At 44.5% G+C, this 21,946-nt stretch overlaps 1 protein-coding gene across 4 annotated transcripts in view; it reads left to right on the top strand.

The window, feature by feature from the left end:
• Nucleotides 1–21,946, top strand: part of MACO1 (macoilin 1) — a 78,160-nt gene that overhangs the window by 6,226 nt on the left and 49,988 nt on the right. For 3 of the 4 annotated variants that reach the window (XM_051856658.3, XM_089301337.1, XM_089301338.1), the window contains 2 exons: nucleotides 18,824–18,965; nucleotides 20,074–20,200. The exons of the other annotated variant lie outside the window; for it this stretch is intronic. In XM_051856658.3, the coding sequence (XP_051712618.1) occupies nucleotides 18,824–18,965; nucleotides 20,074–20,200 (269 nt within the window). The remainder of the gene's footprint in view (nucleotides 1–18,823; nucleotides 18,966–20,073; nucleotides 20,201–21,946) is intronic. 4 annotated transcript variants of the gene reach the window in all.

The following is a 21,946-nucleotide window of genomic DNA, read 5'->3' as shown; positions in this document are numbered from 1 at the left end:
CTAGACTTGGATGTAATTATTTTACCTAGATCTTTCTCAAGAATTAGGTCTGGAAGAAGAGAAATTTGACTGAGAAGCTGCATATGTAAAGTGGCATGTGCCGATGGTACACACGTACCCTTTGCTGGACTTTTTTTCCATTGTGGATTCATTCAAATACTTAAAATGATTTCCTCATGGTCTCTCACCTTCAGGTGCATGCATCCTGGCAATGGAAACTTTAAACATTTATTCAGCTATTAAGAGAATATTCTTTGAGACTTCATGTATATAACTTGATATTTGGCTTAACTGGTATCAAATTGATCTCCGCTCATCAGACTTCCAGTGTACCTGTCATCCTGAGCCTTTGAAATTCTTTCATAGCACTGGCCTTTATTCCCTTACATTAAAGACAATAGACTTACTTTGAGCCATGGACTGTGACATCAGAAATAATTTATCCTCACGCTATCTTCTCTTTTTCTTTTCTGGGAGGTTTTTGCGTTCATGGATTGCAGTGTGCAGTGAGTGAATGCACTTTAGGTATATCTGTCTATATCGCTGAAGCATTTGAGCTGTTTGTGATCCATTTCCTGCCCAGTGCAGAGGAGGGGGCTAGAAATAATCCTCTTGTGTTCTTAAATAATATAATTACTTTGTTCATCTTGAAAATACTTAAAACCGTAAGTGGCTCATTGCTGAAGTCAGTACTTTGTCTTGTAACACAAGGACACTTGAACACTAGTGATAACGTGTGTCATGTTTGTGGCCAAAACAAGAATTCCTGTCTTGGACGAGAGAAATACTGAAGCTTGCATCTTCTTTCTCAGACATAGTAAGAATAGTTTTCAGCCGGTGACACGGCTCATTAGGCTAATCTTCTGCCTGCGGCGCCAGCACCCCAGGTTCTAGTCCCGGTCGGGGCTCTGGATTCTGTCCCGGTTGCTCCTTTCCAGTCCAGCTCTATGCTATGGCCCAGGTGCTTGGGTGCCTGCACCCGCATGGGAGACCAGGAGGAAGCACCTGGCTCCTGGCTTTGGATCAGCGCAGTGCTGGCTATAGCAGCCATTTGTGGGGTGAACCAACAGAAGGAAGACCTTTCTGTCTGTCTCTCTCTCACTGTCTGTGACTCTACCTGTCAAAAAAAAAAAAAAAAAAAGTTTTCTTTTTCCAGGTCTAATGAGCTGTTGCTCTTAATTCATTGTGCTTCTGACTTTATCAAAAAATGCATTCTGTTTATATTTTCTTTTAAAAAATTATTTATTCAAGAGGCAGAGAAAGAGAAAGAGCACCTGCTTTTCCATCCACCAGTTCATTCCCCAAATGCCTGCAGTGGCAGCCGGGACTGGGCCAGACCAGGTCTGAATGGGAAGCACCAATCTGGAGCCAAGAGCCAGCAGCTTCTTCTGGGTCTCCCAAGTGGGTGCAGGGGCCCAAGGACTGGAGCCATCTTCTACTGCTTTCCCAGGCCATAACAGAGAGCTGGACCGGAAGTGGAGCAGCCAAGACTCAAACCAGCACCCACAATGGGATGCTGGCACTGCAGGCAGCAGCTTTACCCACTATGCCACAGTGCCAGCCCCTCACCCCTGCTTTTTATTTTTAAATTACATGTTTCTCTATTACAGTGACCATTCTAGGAGAGTGAATGTTGTTGGAATGCAGACTTGACTTGTCCCATTTTTTTGTGCTGTAGTGACTTCTATAAAAAACATCTGACTTAGAATCTTTTTCTGGAGAGCTTCATAAATGTGTTTATAAATTAAGTTTATAAACTGAAAGATTATGAGTTAAGATACTGAGAGTTCTCATAAAGTACATCTGCATTTAAAAATATTTATTTATTTGAAAGGTAGAGTATCAGAGAGAAAGAGAGAGAGAGAGAGAGAGAGAGACAAGGAGGGAGAGATCTTCCATCCATTGGTTCATTCCGCGACTGGCTGCACCAGCCATGTCTGGGCCAGGTTTTTCTCTGATGTGAGTGGTAGGTTCCCAAGTACTCGGGCCATCTTCTGCTGACTTCCCAGGCACATTAGCAGGGAGCTGGATCAGAAGCGTAGTAGTCAGAAGTCAGGCTAGTACTTTGACATGGGATGCGGGCATTGCAAGCTGAGGATTAACCCGCTGCACCACAATGCGGGATCCACATCTGCTCATTTTTAAAAATCTTGTTTCTCTTGGGAGAATTGATGAATCATATAATCTGAATGTGTACATAAGAAGGGGTATATGGAAGGAAAATACTCACTGAACATCTAGTAGGTTGCAAAAGTCTAGGCAGTAGATAAATATGTGGACTTTGAAGTCATGGACTTGAATTCAAGTAATATCTGACACTAGTCGTGTGATCTTGAGCAAATCATTTATTTTATAAAATATTTTTTATTTATTTGAAAGGCAGAATTAAAGAAGACAGAGATAATCCTTTTTTTTTTTTTTTTTTTTTAAGATTTATTTTTTGTCTGAAAGAGTTACAGAGAGAGACAGAAAGAGAAAGGCCTTGCATCCACTGGATCACCTCCCAAGTGGCCACAACGGCCAGAGCTGAGCTGATCCAAAGCCAGGAGCCAGGAGCTTCTCCCAGGTCTCCCACATGGGTGCAGGTGTCCAAGCACTTGGGCCATCCTCTGCTTCTTTCCCAGGTGCATTAGCAGGGAGATGGTTTGGAAGTGGAGCAGCCAGGACTTGAACCAGCGCCCATATGGGATGCTGGCACTGCAAGCCAGGGCTTTAATCTGCTGTGCCACAGTGCTAGCCCCAAGAGAGAAAATCTCCTATCTGCTGACTTACTCCCCAGATGGCAGCAATGGTCAGGGCAGGGCCAGACTGAAGCCAAGAGCTTCTTCCAGGTTTCCTACGTGGGTAGCACTCAGGGAGCTGGATAGGAAGTGGAGCAGTCAGGACACGAACCAGCACCCATATCGGCGTCACAGGCAGTGGCCTTACTTGCTACGGCACAATATCTACCCTGTCATTTATTTATTTAAACCCCAAATTTTTTCATCTGTAAGATGAGACTGTTACCTATTTTATAGAGTTGTTAACAAGGAGACTATAGTTCACCAGTGTCCAAGTTTTTTCTTTTTTAAAAAGATTTTATTTATTTATTTGAGAGGTGGAAAATCAGGCAGGGGGAGAGACAGAGAGGAAGATCTTCCATCCACTGATTCACTCCCTAAGTGGCCGCAATGGCCGAAGCTGAGCCTATCTGAAGCTAGGAGTCAGGAGCTTCTTCCAGGTCTCCCATGCAAGTGGCGGGGGCCTAAGCACTTGGGCCATCTACTACTGGTTTCCCAGGCCACAAGCTGAGATTGGAAGAGGAGCAGCCAGGATGCTAACCACCTCCCATATGGGATGCCGGCACCACAGGAAGAGGCTTAGCCTGCCACGCCACAGCACTGGCCTCCCATTGTCTAAGTTTTTGCTTCCTGCAGTTTCAGTCACTTATGATTAACTGTGGTCCAAAAATATTTAATGGAAAAAATTAGGAATAAAGATTCATAAGTTTTAAATAACTTTTATTGTTATTATAATTTTTCTATTTATCATTAGCTAGTTCTTATTTCTTACTGTGCCTAGTTTATAGATTAAGCATTATCATAGATATGAATGAGGAGAAAAAAACATAGAGTATGTCAGGTTCAGTACTATCTGTGGTTTCAGGCATCCACTAGGGGTCTTGGAACATGGCCCTTGTGGATAAGGGGAGACTGCTGTCATTTGAGATAAGTCACATAAAATACTTAGCTTAGCATAATACCTGATACCGACAAATTGCACCCAAAGCTGTTCACTGTTACACTATTGCTATTATATTTTTATCTTCATTATCTTATTTAGTACCAATGAGTGTTAGCTTCCATTTATCAAGTGAGGAAGCCAAGGTTGCCAGAGACTTGGCTTGATAGAGACCCATATTTGTGTAACTCCAAAATCTACGCTCTTGTTTCATTATATTGTGCCATTTTACCCTTTAAACAATTTTGTTTATTTATTTTCTTTTGAAAGGCAGAGTGGTAGATATGCGGGATAAACGGAGGGAGAGAGAGAGAGATCTCTTTGATGTACTGGTTTTCTCCCTAAGTGCCTGGAACAGTAGGGCTGAGCCAGGCTGAAGCCAGGAGCCAAGAACTTTCAGATCTCCCACGTGGGTGGCAGGAACTCAAGTTCTTGGGCCACCATCTGCTGCCTCCCAGGTGCAGTAGCAGGCAACTGGATGGGAAGCAGAAGCGTGCCTTGATGCCAGCCACTCCTGATATGGGATGTGGGCATCCCAAGTAGCCACTTCACTCGCTGCGCTTAATGCCCATCCCACGGCACCGTTTCTGAATGGTACTTATGTGCAGTAATTTATCTAATACTTTCAAACCCTGTTCTACATGCAGGACAAGTGTCATTTTCTTCATTTTCCAGGTGAAGCAGTAGGTACCAGGAATGTCTTGCCCAAGGCCCATTAACCTTTTTCCTTCTCAAAATGGGAATCTCTCTTTCTATTAAATAAAAAAAATGAAAATAGATGAGAATTTAATACAGAATGTGATGCTAGACCAGGATATGTCTATTTGTCTGTGAGTATAAAGGACATTAGTGAGATAATGACTGAAATTTGAATTACATCTGTAGGCTAGACAATAGTGACAATAGTGCTATATGAATGTTCATTTCTTGCTTTTGCTAATTGTACTGTGGCTATATAAGTGAATGTCCTCATTTTGGAGATATTCAGGGATAAAGGGGAATTATGTCTAAAATTTATTTTCAGAGGGTTTAGAAAAAATATGTTTACACATATAGGGAGAGAATGTTAACAGACACTTGATAAAATGTTTTTATCAAGTGTTCTACATGGAATCTCAATGAACTAAGGGAATTCTTTGTGCCATTTTTGCAGCTTTCCATAAATCTGAAATTATTTCAAAATGAAACGTTAAATAACACATACTAGTTATAAAAAAGCTTAAGCGGTCTGACAATGTCTAATAATGATTTCCTTGTAAAAGCCCATAGTGGTTCTGCCCCAGGATTCTTGCTGTTGTATGATTTATAACTGTAGTTTATCTTTTCTGTAGAAACAAGTGTATTGCTTTCCCAACAAAAACAGGATCCCATCTTATGGTCCACTTCTTCACCCAGAGACTCACCTGATGCATTGGGCAGCAGCACAGGGTCCAGGTAGAATGACCGCTGTGCTCTGCAGACTCCTGCTCTATCCCTGTATGCTTTCAACAGTGCCCTGAGCCCGACGATTCCTTGTTCCTCAGGTTTCCGTCCTGTGAAATGCCAGGTGCCTACCTCACAGTTGTGAGGATAAAATAAGGTAATTACCATGAAAGCATTTGGAAAAGTTGCAAGTATGAATAAGTGCAAAGTGTAATTAAGTCGATCATCACTATTGATGACAGGATTGTATACTGGATCACTTTGCAGCGAGTCTCTAGTGTTTATACGACGCTAGCACACTTTTCCTAGGGCCTCTGGGTTGTTTTGCTTCTTTATCCTTTTCCTTCCCAGCCTACATAGATTCTACATGGTGTTAAATGTTTTTGAAGCAGAAATGTTAAACCCCAAACTCCCCTCTTGTGTTGGGGTACAGTACCTGTGTTGAATGTTCTGTATTCTCTGTGGTCCTTTATGAAAACCCCCACCGCGGGCCAGCACTGCGGCTCAGCGGTTGGAGCTCTGATCGCAGCACTGTCACCCTGTATCACAGTGCCAGTTCCAGTTCTTACTACTTTGCTTCTGATCCAGCTTCCTGCTCATATACCTGGGAAGGCAACAGAAGACGACCCAAGTGCTTGGGCCCCTGCCACCCATGTGGGAGACCAGGATGGAGTTCATGGCCCTTGGCTTCAGGCTGGCCCAGTCCTGGCTGTTGCAGTCATTTGGGGAGTAAACCAACAGATGGAAAATCTCTCTGTGTTTCTGTCTCTCCCTCTTTTTCGGATGCTCTGCCTTTGAAATAAATAAATGCATCTTAAAATTAATTATTTTTTTTAAAACTATGCAACAGAATTCTCGAAAGCTTTTTTAGCAATTTCCATCATGGATAATTTTTTTTCTTTTAAACTGTTAGATATGTCATTTCAGTGGCTGTGTGTCTATGTGTATGAGTGTGTGCGTGTGTAGGTGACTCTGGAATGATTCCCTTTGCAGTCTGCAGAAGGCTTAGAATAGAAAAGAGAAGTATAGAACAGCTTGGATCTTCCCTCTTTCCTGGATTTTACACAAGAGTGTGCTTGGAGAATCAGCAGTGGTTCTAGTCTATTTTATCTTGAGGCTCACACATCATTTCCCATAATCTAGCATTTCTCAATTTTATCTTTTGTTTTAGAACCTCTTTTTTTTTTTTTTTTTTTTTTTTGACAGACAGAGTGGACAGTGAGAGAGAGAGACAGAGAGAAAGGTCTTCCTTTGCCATTGGTTCACCCTCCAATGGCCGCCGCGGCTGGCGCGCTGCGCCTATCCGAAGGCAGGAGCCAGGTGCTTCTGGTCTCCCATGGGGTGCAGGGCCCAAGCACTTGGGCCATCCTCCACTGCACTCCCGGGTCACAGCAGAGAACTGGCCTGGAAGAGGGGCAACCGGGACAGAATCCGGCACCCCGACCGGGACTAGAACCCGGTGTGCCGGCGCTGCTAGGCGGAGGATTAACCTATTGAGCTGCGGCGCCAGCTCTGTTTTAGAACCTCTTTATGCTCATAAAAATGATCAAGAACCTCAAAGAGCTTTCATTTATGTGAGATTTACCTATAAATATTTACTTTGAAATTAGAAGTGAGAAAAATTTAAACATTCTATTAGTTCATTTTATTTTATTTTATTTTATTTTTATTATTTTTATTTTGACAGGTAGAATTATAGACAGTGAGAGAGAGACAGAGAGAAAGGTCTTCCTTCCATTGGTTCACTCCCCAAATGGCTGCTCTGGCTGGAGCTATGCCGATCCGAAGCCAGGAGTCAGGTGCTTCTCCTGGTCTCCCATGCCGGTGCAGGGCCCAAGCACTTGGGCCATCCTCCACTGCCCTCCCAGGCCACAGCAGAGAGCTGGACTGGAAGAGGAGCAACCGGGACTAGAACCCCAGCGCCCATATGGGATGCCGGCACCGCAGGCAGAGGATTAACCAAATGAGCCATGGCACCGGCCCCTGTTAGTTCATTTTAAATAACAATAATAGACCTATGAAAAAAATGATGAAGTTTACATTTTTGCATATCTCTTTAATGTCTGGTCTAATAGAAGATGCCTTGAGAGGCCGTTGCTGTGTAGTTGGTACAGACTCCGCCTGTGGGGCCGGGCGCCGTGGCTCACTTGGCTAATCTTCTGCCTGCGGCGCCAGCATCCCATATGAACGCTGGGGTTCTGTCCCAGTTGCTCCTCTTCCAGTCCAGCTCTCTGCTGTGGCCCGGGAAGGCAGTGGAGGATGGCCCAAGTGCTTGGGCCCCTGCACCTGCATGGGAGACCAGGAGGGGGCACCTGGCTCCTGGCTTTGGATAGGTGCAGCGCTGGCTGTAGCGGCCATTTGGGGAGTGAACCAATGGAAGGAAAGTCTGTCTCTCTCTCTCACTGTCTGTAACTCTACCTGTCAAAAAAAAAATAAATAAATCTTTTTTTTCTCATTTTTTTTAACTTTTATTTAATGAATATAAATTTCCAAAGTACGATTTATGGATTACAATGGCTTCCCCCCCATACCGTCCCTCCCACCCACAACCCTCCCCTTTCCCACTCCCTCTCCCCTTCCATTCACATCAAGATTCATTTTCGATTATCTTAATATACAGAAGATCAGCTTAGTATACATTAAGTAAAGATTTCAACAGTTTGCTCCCACACAGAAACATAAAGTGAAAAATAATAGATGATTTTTTTAAATGATGATGAAATCAGATCAGACCTATTGTCATGTTTAATCCCAGTGAGAGTCAAGTTGGGAGTTGATAATTTCTTTCTTTTTTTTTTTTTTTTTTTTTTTTTTTACAGAGGATCAGTTTAGTATGCATTAAGTAAAGATTTCAACAGTTTGCACCCCCATAGAAACACAAAGTGAAATATATTGTTTGAGTACTCATTATAGCATTAAATCTCAATGCACAGCACATTAAGGACAGAGATCCTACATGAGGAGTAAGTGCACAGTGACTCCTGTTGTTGACTTTACCAATTGACACTCCTGTCTATGGCATCAGTAATCTCCCTATGCTCCAGTCATGAGTTTCCAAGGCTATGGAAGCCCTCTGAGTTCTCTGATTCTTATCTTGTTTAGACAAGGTCATAGTCAAAGTGGAGGTTCTCTCCTCCCTTCAGAGAAAGGTACCTCCTTCTTTGAAGACCTGTTCTTTCCACTGAGATCTCACTCACAGAGATCTTTTGCCAGAGTGTCTTGGCTTTCCATGCCTGAAATACTCTCATGGGCTTTTCAGCCAGATCTGAATGCCTTTAGGGCTGATTCTGAGGCCAGAGTGCTATTTAGGACATCTGCCATTCTATGAGTCTACTGAGTATCTCACTTCCCATGTTGGATCACTCTCCCCTTTATTTATTCTATCGGTTAGTGTTAGCAGGTACTAGACTTGTTTATGTGCTCCCTTTGACTCTAAGTCCTTTTATTATGATCAATTGTGAACTGAAATTGATCACTTGGACTAGTGAGATGACATTGGTACATGATGGGATTAAATTGGAGTCCCCTGGTATGTTTCTAACTCTACCATTTGGGGCAAGTCAGCTTGAGCATGTCCCAAATCTTAAAAAAAAAAAACTCTGCCTGTAACTCCAGCATCCCATGTGGATGCCAGTTCCAATCACAGCTGCTCCACTTCTTTTTTTTTTTTTAAGATTTATTTATGGCTGGCGCTGTGGCTCACTAGACTAATCCTCCGCCTGTGGCGTCGATACCCCAGGTTCTAGTCCTGGTTGGGAGCCAGATTCTGTCCTGGTTGCTCCTCTTCCAGTCCAGCTCTCTGCTGTGGCCCGGGAGTGCAGTGGAGGATGGCCCAAGTGCTTGGGCCCTGCACCCGCATGGGAGACCAGGAGGAAGCACCTGGCTCCTGGCTTTGGATCAGCTTAGCATGTTGGCTGTAGCGGCCATTTGTGGGGGTGAACCAACGGAAAGAAAGACCTTTCTCTCTGTCTCTCTCACTGTCTAAATCTGCCTGTCAAAAAAAAAAAAAAAAGATTTATTTATTTATTTGAAAGTCCGAGTTACACAGAGAGAAAAGGAAAGGCAGAGGCAGAGAGAGAGAGAGAGAGAGGCCTTTCATCCGCTGGTTTACTCCCCAGTTGGCTGCAATGACCAGAGCTGAATGATCCGAAGCCAGAAACCAGGAGCTTCTTCTGGGTCTCCCATGCAGGTGCAGGGGCCCAAGGATTTGGGCCATGTTCTACTGCTTTCCTAGGCCATAGTAGAGAGCTGGATTGGAAGTAGAGCAGCCGGGACGTGAACTGGCACCCATATGGGATGCCGACACTGTAGACAGCGGCTTTACCTGCTACACCACAGTGCCAGCCCCATGCTCCACTTCTGATCCAGCTCCCTGCTAATGCACCTGGGAAAGCGGTGGAGGATGACCAAGTGCTTGGGCCTCTGTACCCATGTAGGAGATCCGGAAGGTCTATTTTTTTTTTTTTTTCAGATGGAAAGATGATGCACAGGTGACTAGGAAGAAAATATGAACAAAGCAGCATCAATAAAGATAAACAAACAGCTTCTGCCTAGAGGATCCCCATACACCACTCCTAGGTGGTGCTGACTGCCAGATCACCAGTCCTTTGGCCTGCTTACCACTGGCTCTGACTCAACAGTGGTTCTGAAGACGTTTTGTTTTGTTTTTTTAAACATTTTTTTTTTTTTTTTACAGGCAGAGTGGACAGTGAGAGAGAGAGACAGAGAGAAAGGTCTTCCTTTGCCGTTGGTTCACCCTCCAATGGCCGCCTTGGCCAGCGCGCTGCGGCCGGCACACCGCGCTGATCCGATGGCAGGAGCCAGGAGCCAGGAGCCAGGTGCTTTTCCTGGTCTCCCATGGGGTGCAGGGCCCAAGCACCTGGGCCATCCTCCACTGCACTGCCTGGCCACAGCAGAGAGCTGGCCTGGAAGAGGGGCAACCGGGACAGAATCCGGCGCCCCAACCGGGACTAGAACCCGGTGTGCCGGCGCTGCTAGGCGGAGGATTAGCCTAGTGAGCCGCGGCGCCGGCCCTTATTTTGTTTTTATTTAACAGGCACAGTGACACAGAGAGTGAGATTGAGAATGATCTTCCATCTGCTGGTTTACTCCCCAAATAGCCTCAACAGCCTGGGCTGGGCCAGGCAGAAGCCAGCAGCTAGGAACTCCATCTGTATTCTGTGTGGGTGGATGTCTTCTGCTGCCTTACCAGGCACATTAGCAGGGAGCTGGATTGGAAGGAGAGCAGCTGGGACTCAAACTGGCAGTCTGATATGTGGTGCCAGCATCGTAGGCTGGGGTTTAACCTGCTAAGCCACAACACTGGCCTCTCCTATCTTCCTTGTAACTCTGTAGTTTGGGTCAAAGCTTTACTGTCAATCCTAAATACCCCTCTGTACTACAAATCATTCATTCCACAACTATTTATTGGGGAAGAAGGTTTGTAAGTTCCTGTAGTGCAGTGTACAAGGTGCTGTACTGGACACTGGGCAGACAAAGCCAGGAACAAACGGGCAGCTCCTGTGATCTGTCGGCTTTACATATAAAGAGCTAATTACACACAATGTCATTGAATTATAATTGTCATTAATTGTTCCTATAGTATAGAATGCTATGCGAGCACTCAGTGGGGTTCTAGTACTTTGAGATCAAGGAGGCTCCTGTGAGAAAGTAGTGACCATGCTGTGTGCAGGATGATGGCAACAGGAGTGCTTCATGTAGGTTTAATTGTGGTTAGGTAGGGATCTTCTCTGTGATTCAGAAAGAGATGCAGAAAAATGGAAGAACTGACCCTGGACAGGTTGAGGGGTGGACAGTCAACAGGTTGGAGATAAGTACTGGTATCTGATTAGGGCATTGTCTTCTGAGACTTGCCGGAATTAAGTTGCAGTTCCGTAATAGTGAGAAGTTTATACTAAAGACCAGCTATCCTAGTCTGTTTCTGTAGCTATACCTGAACACCTGAGACTGGATAATTTATGAAGAAATTATTTCTTACGGTTCTGGATACCGAGAAGTCCAGGAGCATGGCACGGCGTCTGTTCACATCCAGTGAGGGCCTTCTTGCAGCAGAAACACGGTAAAGGGCAAGATGTGGCCAGATAGAGCAGCTGAGTGTCAACTCAGGTCTCTTCCTCTTTTTTTTTTTTTTTTTTAAGAGCTATTGATTTATTTGAAAGGCAGAGTTACAGAGCAAGATCTTCTGTCCACTGTTTTACTTCCCAAATGGCCAAAATGGCTGGTGCTGAGCCAGGTCAAAGCTGGGAACCTGGAGCTCCATCCAGGTCTCTCATGGGGTGTCAGGGGCCAAGCACTTCGGTCATCCTTCTCTGCCTTCCCAGGCACATTAGCAGGGAACTGGATCAGAAGTGGAGCAGCTGGGACTCAAACCAACTCTCATATGGGATGGCAGCATTCCAAGTGATGGCTTAACCCACTGTGCCACACGTTGGCCCCTCTTCCTCTTATGCAGCCACCAGTCCTATCACAACTTTATCTAAGCCCAAAGGCTCGCCCACCGAATACTGTCAACATGAAAATCTAGGGATTAAGTTCCTTCTTTTTTGTATTTTATTTTTATTTTTAAATTAAAAAAATTATTTATTTATTTGAAAGTCCGAGTTACACAGAGAGAGAAGGAAAGGCAGAGGCAGAGGCAGAGAGAGAGAGAGAGAGAGTCTTCCATCCGCTGGTTCACTCCCCAATTGGCTGCAATGCCTGGGGCTGTGCCAGTTTGAAGCCAGGAGCCAGGAGCCTCCTCTGGGTCTCCCACGCAGGTGCAGGGGCCCAAGGACTTGAGCCGTCTTCTACTGCTTTCCCAGACCATAGCAGAGAGCTGGATCTGAAGTGGAGCAGCCAGGACGTGAACTGGCGCCCGTAGGAGATGCCGGCTGGCACTGCAGGCAGCGGCTTTACCCGCTACACCACAGTGCCGGCCTATATATTTTTTTTAAAAGATTTTATTTATTTGAGAAGCAGAGTTAGAGAGAGAGAGAGAGAGAGAGAGAGAGAGAGAGGTCTTGGGGCCAGCACTGTGTCGTAGCAGGCAGAGCTTCCACTTGCAGTGCCGGCATCCATATGGGCAACAATTTGAGTCCTAGATGCTCCACTTCCAATTCAGCTCTCTGCTATGGCCTGGGAAAGCAGTGGAAGATGGCCCAAGCCCTTGGGCCCCTGCATCCGAGTGGGAGACCCGGAAGAAGCTCCTGGCTCCTGGCTTTGGATCGACACGGCTCTGGCCGTCATGGCCATCTGGGGAGCAAACCAGTGGATGGAAGACCTCTCTCTCTTTCTTTCTGTTTCTGCTTCTGCCTCTGTAACTCTGCCTTTCAAATAAATAAATAAATATTTAAAAGAGAGAGAGAGAGAAAGTCTTCCATCTGCTGGTTCACTCCCCATATGACTGTGACGGCCAAAGCTGGGTCGATCCAAAGCCAGGAGCCAGGAGCTTCTTCTGGGTCTCCCACATGGGTGCAGGGGCCCAAGCACTTTGGCCATCTTCCACTGATTTCCCAGGCACATTAGCAGGGAGCTGGCCACAGCACTGGCCCCAGAGATTAAGTTTCAACATGAGTCTCAGAGGGACATTCAAACTATGGCACCAGTGCTCCTCAATTCCGAGTTATGCACAAACGGCCTAGAGATCACATTAAAATGCAGGCTCAGAGTCAGCAGGGCTGAGGTGGGTCCAGAAATTCTGCTTTTCTAAAACGCTCACACGTGACGCTGATGCTGCTGGTTCATTGGCCATGCTTTGAGGAACCAGACTGAGTAGAAATGGCCAGCGTGAGACTTCAGCAGATGCACAAGCCCTATAGGGACTAGATGTATATTCTAGAGGTGATGCCCAGTGGAGGAGAGAATAGATAACAGAAGATAAAGCTGTTTGGTGGTAGAAGCATCGCTCTTTGTTCTGAGCACTTAGGACTGAGACAGATTGCTACCACTGCAGCTCTGAAATATTCCATAGACTCATTTCTGCGGTGAGGACAGAGTGAGTGGAATGTCCACTAGTCTGCCTAGGGAAAAGGTCAGCCCCTGAAGATTGATGGTCACCCCATGTAATTATGTGGGCTCCAGAGCACGAGCCAGGTGACAAGCAGCTAGAGGTCCTGAAGAGAAGGTGCACTACACCTGGAAACAGAAGCTTGTTCAGTACTGCTTCTCATTAATCATAGGTTAATCATCAGAGATTAATCCAGAACTGGAAAGTGTCATTAAATATTCAGGTAAAAACTGATTTAAATGTAGGAAGAGAATGAGGGGGGAAAAGCAAAAAACAAACTTGGGCTGGCATTGTGATGTAGCAGATTAAGCTGCCACCTACAACACTGGCATCCCATATGGGTACCAGTTTGAGTCCCAGCTGCTCCTCTTCCTATACAGTTTTCTGCTAATGCTCCTGGGAAAGCAGTGGAAGACAGTCCAGTCACATAGGCCCCTGCACCCACTTGGGGGACCTGGAAGAAGCTCCTGGCTCCTGGCTTTGGATCAGCTCAGCTCTAGCTGTTGTGGCCATTTAGGGAGTGATGGAAAATGGAAGACCTCTCTCTGTCTCTCTGTCTCTCCCTCTCTCTCTCTGCCTCTGTTTCTCTGTAACTCTGCCTATCAAATGAATAAAATAAATCTCAGGGCCGGTACTGTGGCTCACTTGGTTAATCCTCTGCCTGTGGCACCAGTGTCCCATATGGGTGCCGGGTTCTAGTCCCGGCTGCTCCTCTTCCAGTCCAGCTCTCTACTGTGGCCCGGGAGTACAGTGGAGGATGGCCCAAGTGCTTGGGCCCCTGAACCTGCGTGGGAGACCAAGAGGAAGCACCTGGCTCCTGGCTTCGGATCGGCACAGCGCCGGCCGTGGCAGCCATTTGGGGAATGAACCAACGGAAGGAAGACCTTTCTCTCTGTCTCTCTCTCTCACTGTCTATAACTCTGTCAAATAAATTAAATTTTTTTTAAAAAAATTAAAATAAATCTCAAAAAAACAAAAACCCCACAAACCTTATAGTTAATGTCCACTTTGAAAGAATCATTGCCATTAAACCTAATATTTGCATATGCCTTTTCTTTACTTCCCTGGTACCCAGAATAGAGGATTAGAAGGCTGCAAAAAGGCATTATTGGTTTCCTGAATTACTTTAGAAAATGCCTTTTTATTGTAGTTATGCTTTATAATTTTGTTCAATATGTTTTGTAGTTTTTAGAAAATTCATTTGGGTCTGAGAATCAAAGTAACATCCCTTCAAGCTATAACAGTGAACTATGTACATAAAGCTGTTTGATATGTAATCATATTTTCTTCATGGCTTAAAAGAAAAATTTTGAAATGCCACAATGTTAAAGCCCTGTTTCGTTTTCTTTCCTTTTGGAATGTCGTCTTTTTAGATTGGTCAAAATCTTAGGACCTTCACAATGTGGAAGGAGAGGTATTAGTGGGTCTCTATACTAGTGAGCAGTTAGCCATCTTTTAACTTCTGTCCAGGCACCTGCAGAATGAGGAGACATGATTTACTGCTACAGAAGACTGTGACTATTGAGTCAGCTTTCTTTTTAAGAATTTTTTTTGAAAGGCATAGAGAGAGGGGGAGAGACAGAGAAAGAGATCTTCCATCCACTGGTTAATCCCCAAATGGCAGCAAGGACCTCCATTCAGGTCTCCCACATGGGTGGCGGGGCCCAGATATGTGGGCTATCTTCTGCTTTCCCAGGTACATTAGCAGGGAGCTGGATCTAAAGTGGAGCAGCTGGACTTGAACCAGCACTCTGATATGGGACGCAAGCTTTGCAGGCAGCAGCTTAACCACTGTGCCAAAATGCTGGCCCCAGGCAGCTTTGTTAAACTTTCTAAAACTATAAGACTGAAGTGACTTGATAGAATTAAAGATTGACTCAAAAACAGAGAAAATCAGCTTTGTTAATTAGGTTGGTTGAGAGGCAGAGTTACAGAGACGGGGAGAAAGAGAGAAAGGTCTTCCATCTTTTGGTTCACTCCCCAAATGGTCACAATGGCCAGCGCTTAGCTCATCTGAAACCAGGAGCCAGGAGCTTCTTCCAGGTTTCCTATATGGGTACAGGGGCCCAAGCACTTGGGCCATCTTCCACTGCTTTCCCAGGCCATTCCCAGGGAGCTGGATCAGAAGAGGAGCAGGTGGAACTCGAACTGGCACATATATGGGATGCTGGCACTGCAGGCAGAGGCTTAGCCCACACAGTGCCAGCCCCTATGTTGTCTCTTGTTTTGAGAGACAAGCCCTCCTGAAAGGGGAGCCAGAAGAGACCTAAGGGTATTGCATATGTTAGTGAAAGATGAAGTTTCCTTAGAAGTCTGGGCTTATAAACTGTAACTCAGTAAGAACTGGGTGTCAAGGAACATCAAAGGTATGAAAGAAGTTTCTTGAAAAAAAAAACAAAATATATAAAGAACCTCCTAGCTTTGACATTACAGGCTTGGGGAAGAGTAGTCACTCACAAAGGTGCTCCTTTTTGTGTTGCCTTAGCTTAAATGATTAGATTTTAAGAACATCTTCAGGATTCTTTTTTTTTTTAAGATTCATTTATTTATATGAAAGTCAGAGTTACATAGAGAGAGAAGGAGAAATGTGTAGAGACAGAGAGAGGTCTTCTAACCGATGGTTCACTCCCCAATTGGCTGCAATGGCCGGAGCTGCGCTGATCCGAAGCCAGGAGCCAGGAACTTCTTCTGGATCTCCCCATGTGGGTGCAGGGGTCCAAGGACTTGGGCCATCCTCTACTGCTTTCCCAGGCCATAGCAGAGAGCTGGATTGGAAGTGGAGCAGCTGGGACTCGAACCAGCACCTGTATGGATGCCGGCATTGCAGGCGGCGGCTTTACCCACTATACCACAGCGCTGGACCCAGTGATTAGATTTTGTAAAGACATTCAACAGACTTCTGTTCTCTGGTTAGTGCTGTCTAAACGGAAAAGCAATGTTGCCAACCTGACTGAACACCTGCCATGTCTAGGGGGCATTTGGGGAAGATGGCAGCTGGTGATACTGTTCCTTCTCCGCCCAGGCAATGGTAGCACCTAGACAGGAGGAGTGGTCTCATCAGTTCCCTTCCAGGGCAGCTCCCCAGGAAACAGGATTAATCAGGAAAATATCTGCATTTTCATGCCATTTTTGAGGTGTCTTAGAAACGAGGTAGAGACTGTTATTCTATCTTCAATACCTAGAAGCAGTTCTGGACACAGGGAAAAGTCTTTTTGCTTTAAAATATAGCAGCTTGGACATCTAGCTTCCAACTAGGTTTGTGTTCCTGGATACCTGCGTGGCTCAGTTGTTCCTTCTAATAAACGGGCATTGTGCTCCACTGGGTTAGTTATGGATTTAATGAGTGAGAATGAGAGCTCTGTCCTCATCTGGCCAGCGAAACTAGTAAAATGAAACTGAAAGGTAGGACTTGGGCTCCAGCTGTGTTCTTTTGCTTCACTTTGGGTTCCCTGGTTTTAGAGCACATTTCCTTTTTTTTTTTTTTTTTTTTTTTTTTTTTTTTTACAGGCAGAGTGGACAGTGAGAGAGAGAGACAGAGAGAAAGGTCTTCCTTTGCTGTTGGTTCACCCTCCAATGGCCGCCGTGGCCGGCGTACCACACTGATCCAATGGCAGGAGCCAGGTGCTTTTCCTGGTCTCCCATGGGGTGCAGGGCCCAAGCACTTGGGCCATCCTCCACTGCACTCCCTGGCCACAGCAGAGAGCTGGCCTGGAAGAGGGGCAACCGGGACAGAATCCGGCGCCCCGACCGGGACTAGAACCCGGTGTGCCGGTGCCGCAAGGCGGAGGATTAGCCTAGTAAGCCGCGGCGCCGACCATAGAGCACATTTCTTAAATAGAAACTTATCAAACCCAAAGGAAGTCCTAAGAATTAATCCTAGATGAGAAGTTGTGTATCATCATGGATACTGTGCGACTGAGGGTCACAGATGTTTGTTCTTAACACGCTTTACCTGTGTGGCTTCAGAAGCCTCAGAAACCTTCAGTACTGAATTTTGCTTTTGTTTTCTTTTTTTTTGCCAAACTGTATAAGCCCTTTTGTATGTCATTGAAATGTATTTTAAAATCATAATTTTGGGGGCCGGCGCTGTGGCATAGCGGGTAAGGCCGCCACCTGCAGTGCTGGCATCCCATATGGGCACTGGTTTGAGACCCGGCTGCTCCACTTCCAATCCAGCTCCCTGCTATGGCCTGGGAAAGCAGTGGATTATGGCCCAAGTCCTTGGGCCCCTGCACCCACAGAGGAGATCCAGAGGAAGCTCCTGGCTCCTGCTTCAGATCGGCACAGCTCCAGCTGTGGCAGCCAATTGAGGAGTGAACCAGTGGATGGAAGACCTCTCTTTCTCTCTCTCTGCCTCTACTTCTCTGTGAAACTGTTACTTTCAAGCAAAATAAATAAATCTTAAAAAAAAAATCATGATTTTGTTGTTGGTGGTTAGCTCTAGCCAAAGTCAAAGTGAATTTTAGATATGTCCAACCCATGTATTTCAGGAAACATAAGTTAATTCATTTGAGAGGTCAAGACAGAGATATCTCCCATCTGTTGGTTCACTCCCCAAATGCCTGCAAAGCCAAGATCCCCGAACTCAATCGAGGTCTCCCATGTGAGTGACAGAGACCCAACTTGAGCCATCACCTGCTGCTTTCTGTGATGTGCATTGGCAGGAAGCTGGACTGGAGGCAGAGGCAGACTTGGACCCTCGCATAGTGACAGGAATGCAGGCTCCCAAACCTGACTCGTGGCGCACCACACTCCCACCCATCCCAGGAAACCCAGTTTTAATAAATTTTACCTCCAAAATTGGTGGGCTTAGGGACGCAGAAAATGGAAGCTTACTAATTGGTAGAATCTAAAGGTTTCTAATGAACTGGAAGATGGACTCACAGATTATATTAAAAATTTTTTTAATCTATGTCCTTACCTTGTTTGAGCGGTTGCAGTGGTTAGATATGTGTCCAAAGTGTCTTGTCAAAGCATATTTTGGTTTAACATAAACCAGAAGGAACTGAACACATTGACACCTCAGCTAGAGCATAGTTTGGATGCTTAAGGATTTTTTTTTCATTAATGCACATTTTTGGGCCCTCACAGCCCTTGGTGGTGACTGGCAACTGCTCCCAAAGTTGGTTTCTATTTTGGGGAAGTCATTTGGTTTTTGTTTGGTTAGTGCAGATGAATATTATATAGATGTGCGAGAGGAGAAAGGGGAAAAAAGGCAGAATTCCGGAAGCATGGAGGGATGTGCATGAAGAATTGCAAAGACTATTCAAACAGATGTAGGAAGGGCGGGGAAACAACAAATTTGAAGGCTTTTCAGCTGTGACATTCTCTTCTAATGAACAGCTTGAAAGCCATAATTTTGAGTGTTGCAGTATTTTAAAGTCAGACACTTAACACATTTTTTAAAATAGTGGTAAAATCTTAATGTTTTTTCCTCATCTCAAATGGAATTAAGCATTTTTTGGCCATCATCTTAACTTGGTTGGTGTGGCTCTCAGATGAGCACCAGGACTTTGGAAATTCAGATGGTCCATGGAAGCATCTCTTTCTATCATCATTGTTTTCACGGTATATGTAGTGAATTTTTAATCTCTTTTAGAGAGAATCAGCACATTTTCTCTTTATTAATTCTTCATAAATGACCTCAAGTTAATTCTTTATTTTTATATTTTGCAGTACATTTTTATACCTGAAATTCCTGGTAGTGTGGGCACTTGTCCTCCTGGCAGATTTTGTCCTGGAGTTCAGATTTGAATACCTGTGGCCATTCTGGCTTTTCATCAGAAGCGTCTATGACTCCTTCAGATACCAGGGACTGGTATGTGTACTAATACTGCTCTCCATGTATGAGGGATTTCATTTCCCTTCTAAGAAAATCTTCAGTGGCTGAGAGTGAGCTGCTTAAAGTAGATATTATTAAGCAATACTTAGGTGACTATATTGGGATGAGCTAATAAAACCTGTGGACTGAAGGGGCTGGGCAGAGGACTTTGGTCGAAAGACAGAGTAGTGGAAGAAGCAGTGCTTGCCCAGTCCTAGACCTGTTTCTGAAGCCTCTGCCACGGTGTTAGTGACTGGGTTAGAGTTGGTACAGTAGTTCTTAATTGTTTTTGGTCTCAGGACCTCTTTATACACTGAAAAATTATTGAGAACTCCAAAGATCTTTTGGTAATATGAACTACATTTATCCATATTTACTGTATTAGAAATTAAAACAAAAATTTTAAAAGCATTAGTTCATATTTATTAATTCTGTTAAGATTTATTGATTCATTAAAAATAATAAGTATCATGTTAATACAAACTACATTTTAAATGAAAAATAACTTTTCAAGATAAATAGAAGAGTGGCTCCATTTTGCAGATCTCTTGATTGTCTTGGCTCAATAAAGACAGCTGAATTCTCATACCTCCTTCTGAACTCTGTTATGTTAGAACAGCTCATGTAGCTTCTAGAAAATTCTACCCTTTTATGAGTGAATGAGCATGAACAAGGCAGATAACATCCTAATGTTATTATGAGAACCCTTTTGAACTCGGATACGCACTGAGAGAAACTCAGAGATACCCCACTCCCCCTCCCAGGAATCCCTGGGCTGTATTTTGAGAACTGCTGGCTTAGGGCAAGGACACAGACTTGGGCTTGTTCCCTTGGTTTTTGTGTTAGTTCTACTGTGTGCTACAGCCACAGATTACAACTGTAGCTCTCTTACCCAGCCCTGGTGCTCTTTTAGAAATCCATGCCCTTACCTTTTTAATCCATGTTTTATATGGTTGATTTTAAGGGTTTAAAATTTCCTGTTAACTTTCTCTGAAGTTACCACTTAGTGGTTTCAATGATTTTGTCCAATGTGCTTTTAGTAACCTCTGTTTGAAAATAGTAAGTCCTAAGATGTGTTTTAATTTTGTTTTGTTTTTCTTTTTAGGCCTTCTCAGTATTTTTTGTTTGTGTAGCATTCACGTCAAATATAATATGTCTGCTGTTCATCCCCATACAGTGGCTTTTTTTTGCTGCTAGCACATACGTGTGGGTTCAGTATGTATGGCATACAGGTAAGTCTAAAAACTTCCTTAGATGGAATAAAATCTTAGATTCAAGTTGTAAAAATGTGATAATTTCTTCGAATAAATTATTTAGAGTGGAGTTTAATGTGAACTTTTAAAATTTCTTTTATTTATTTAGTTTATTTGAGAGGCAGAGAGAGAGATCAGTCCTCCGTCTGCTGGTTCACTCCCCAGATACCTGCAACAGCTCAGGCTGGCCTGAGCTGAAGGCACTCAGGCCAGGTCTCCCATGTAGGTGGCAGGCTCTCCACTGCTTGAACCATTATTTGCGCCTCCCAAGGTGCACATTAGCGAGAAACTGGAATCAGGAGCAGAGCCAGGACTTGAACCCAGGCACTCGGATACAGAGTATAGCATCCCAGGTGGTGTCTATTTGGTCAGGTCAAATGCCTGACCCTAATGTGGACATTTTAAAGTGATCTCTTCCTAATAGATTGTATGCCTTTACAAATATATTTTTTTTTTTATTATTTGAATCAAACATTTAAGCTTTTAAAAGATTTGATATTTTGATTGTAGGCATTTCAACTACCAACTCTCATTGTATAGATATTCACTTTAAAAAAAGTTTAAATGATTCCTGTTTAGATTTACATGAGGACAGCCATGTGCTAAGTAAGGAAAATGTTCATGGAATTTCACACTGAAAAGAGTGTCAGAGGTCAATTAAGTAAACCGTTCGTTTGGTACAAGAATACCCACAGTGTCCCTCTGGCACATGGTGGTTTTACGCCTGATTGAAAACCTATAGTGACAAAAAACTTTTTTCCCTGGCACACTTGTCCATTTTGGAGCAACTATAATATAAAATTCTTGCTCATATTGAGCTAAAATTTTCCTACTTAACAGCTTTTTTTTTTTTTAATTTGCTTTATTTATTTGAAAAACAGTGGGAGAAAGAGGGAGGGAATGAGAGTGGGAGGGAGGGACGGAGCTCTTCCATCCGCTGGTTCACTCCCCAAATGACTGCAACTGCCGGGGTTGGGCCAGGATGCAGCCAGGAGCCAGAAACTCCATCCTGGTCTCCCATGTACGTGTCTGGGACCCAAGTCCCTGGGCCATCTTCCACTGCCAGTGCCACCCCCACCCCTTTTACTTTTGACTAAGTGTCTTAAACCATTTTTGGACTTGCTGATTTCTTAAGATGATATAAAAAAGCTTTTCTCAGAAAAATATGTGGAAATCCACGAAACTTTTCCTCAAAATTTCAGGGGCCTACAGGCCATCCCCTCCAGTCAAAACATTGCACCTCTGAATGAGTAGTCTCCCTTCCATGTTAATACTCCTTTAGACATTTGAAGAATGTCATATCTATCTTCTTAAGTTGGCAAAATCATCTCTGGTTTCACCAGCTTTTCCTTGTTTAGTGCCTTGAGCACTGTGGCCGTCCTGGCCTCTCTAGTTCTTAGTGGTTCCATGTTCTGTTTTCAGATACGTTCTAACTAGAGTGGAGTCACACAGCCACCGTCCTTCTTCTTAGAGCTATACTTACGTTACTGCAAACTGAGGTCGGATGAGATACTTCAGTGGCTGCAGCCCGCTGTGAAAGCTTGCCTATGGAATGCTCTGGTATTTGAAGGTGGCTCTCAGAGTCACACCTGTCTGCAAAGCTGCACGAAGCTTGACGGACTCGTAGGCCCAGCTGTACCCTGTAGGCTTTGGAGCCCTGAGGGAGAGCCAAACACAGTTCTGCAGCAGCGTTCATCCTCTTCTCCAGGCCGCCAGGAGAATGAT

This window comes from Oryctolagus cuniculus, chromosome 7, assembly GCF_051225735.1.
Source record: "Oryctolagus cuniculus isolate XC-2025 breed Fujian yellow rabbit chromosome 7, ASM5122573v1, whole genome shotgun sequence".
In the NCBI taxonomy this organism is placed as follows: Eukaryota; Metazoa; Chordata; class Mammalia; order Lagomorpha; family Leporidae; genus Oryctolagus; species Oryctolagus cuniculus.
This window is presented reverse-complemented; position numbering and strand designations above follow the sequence as displayed.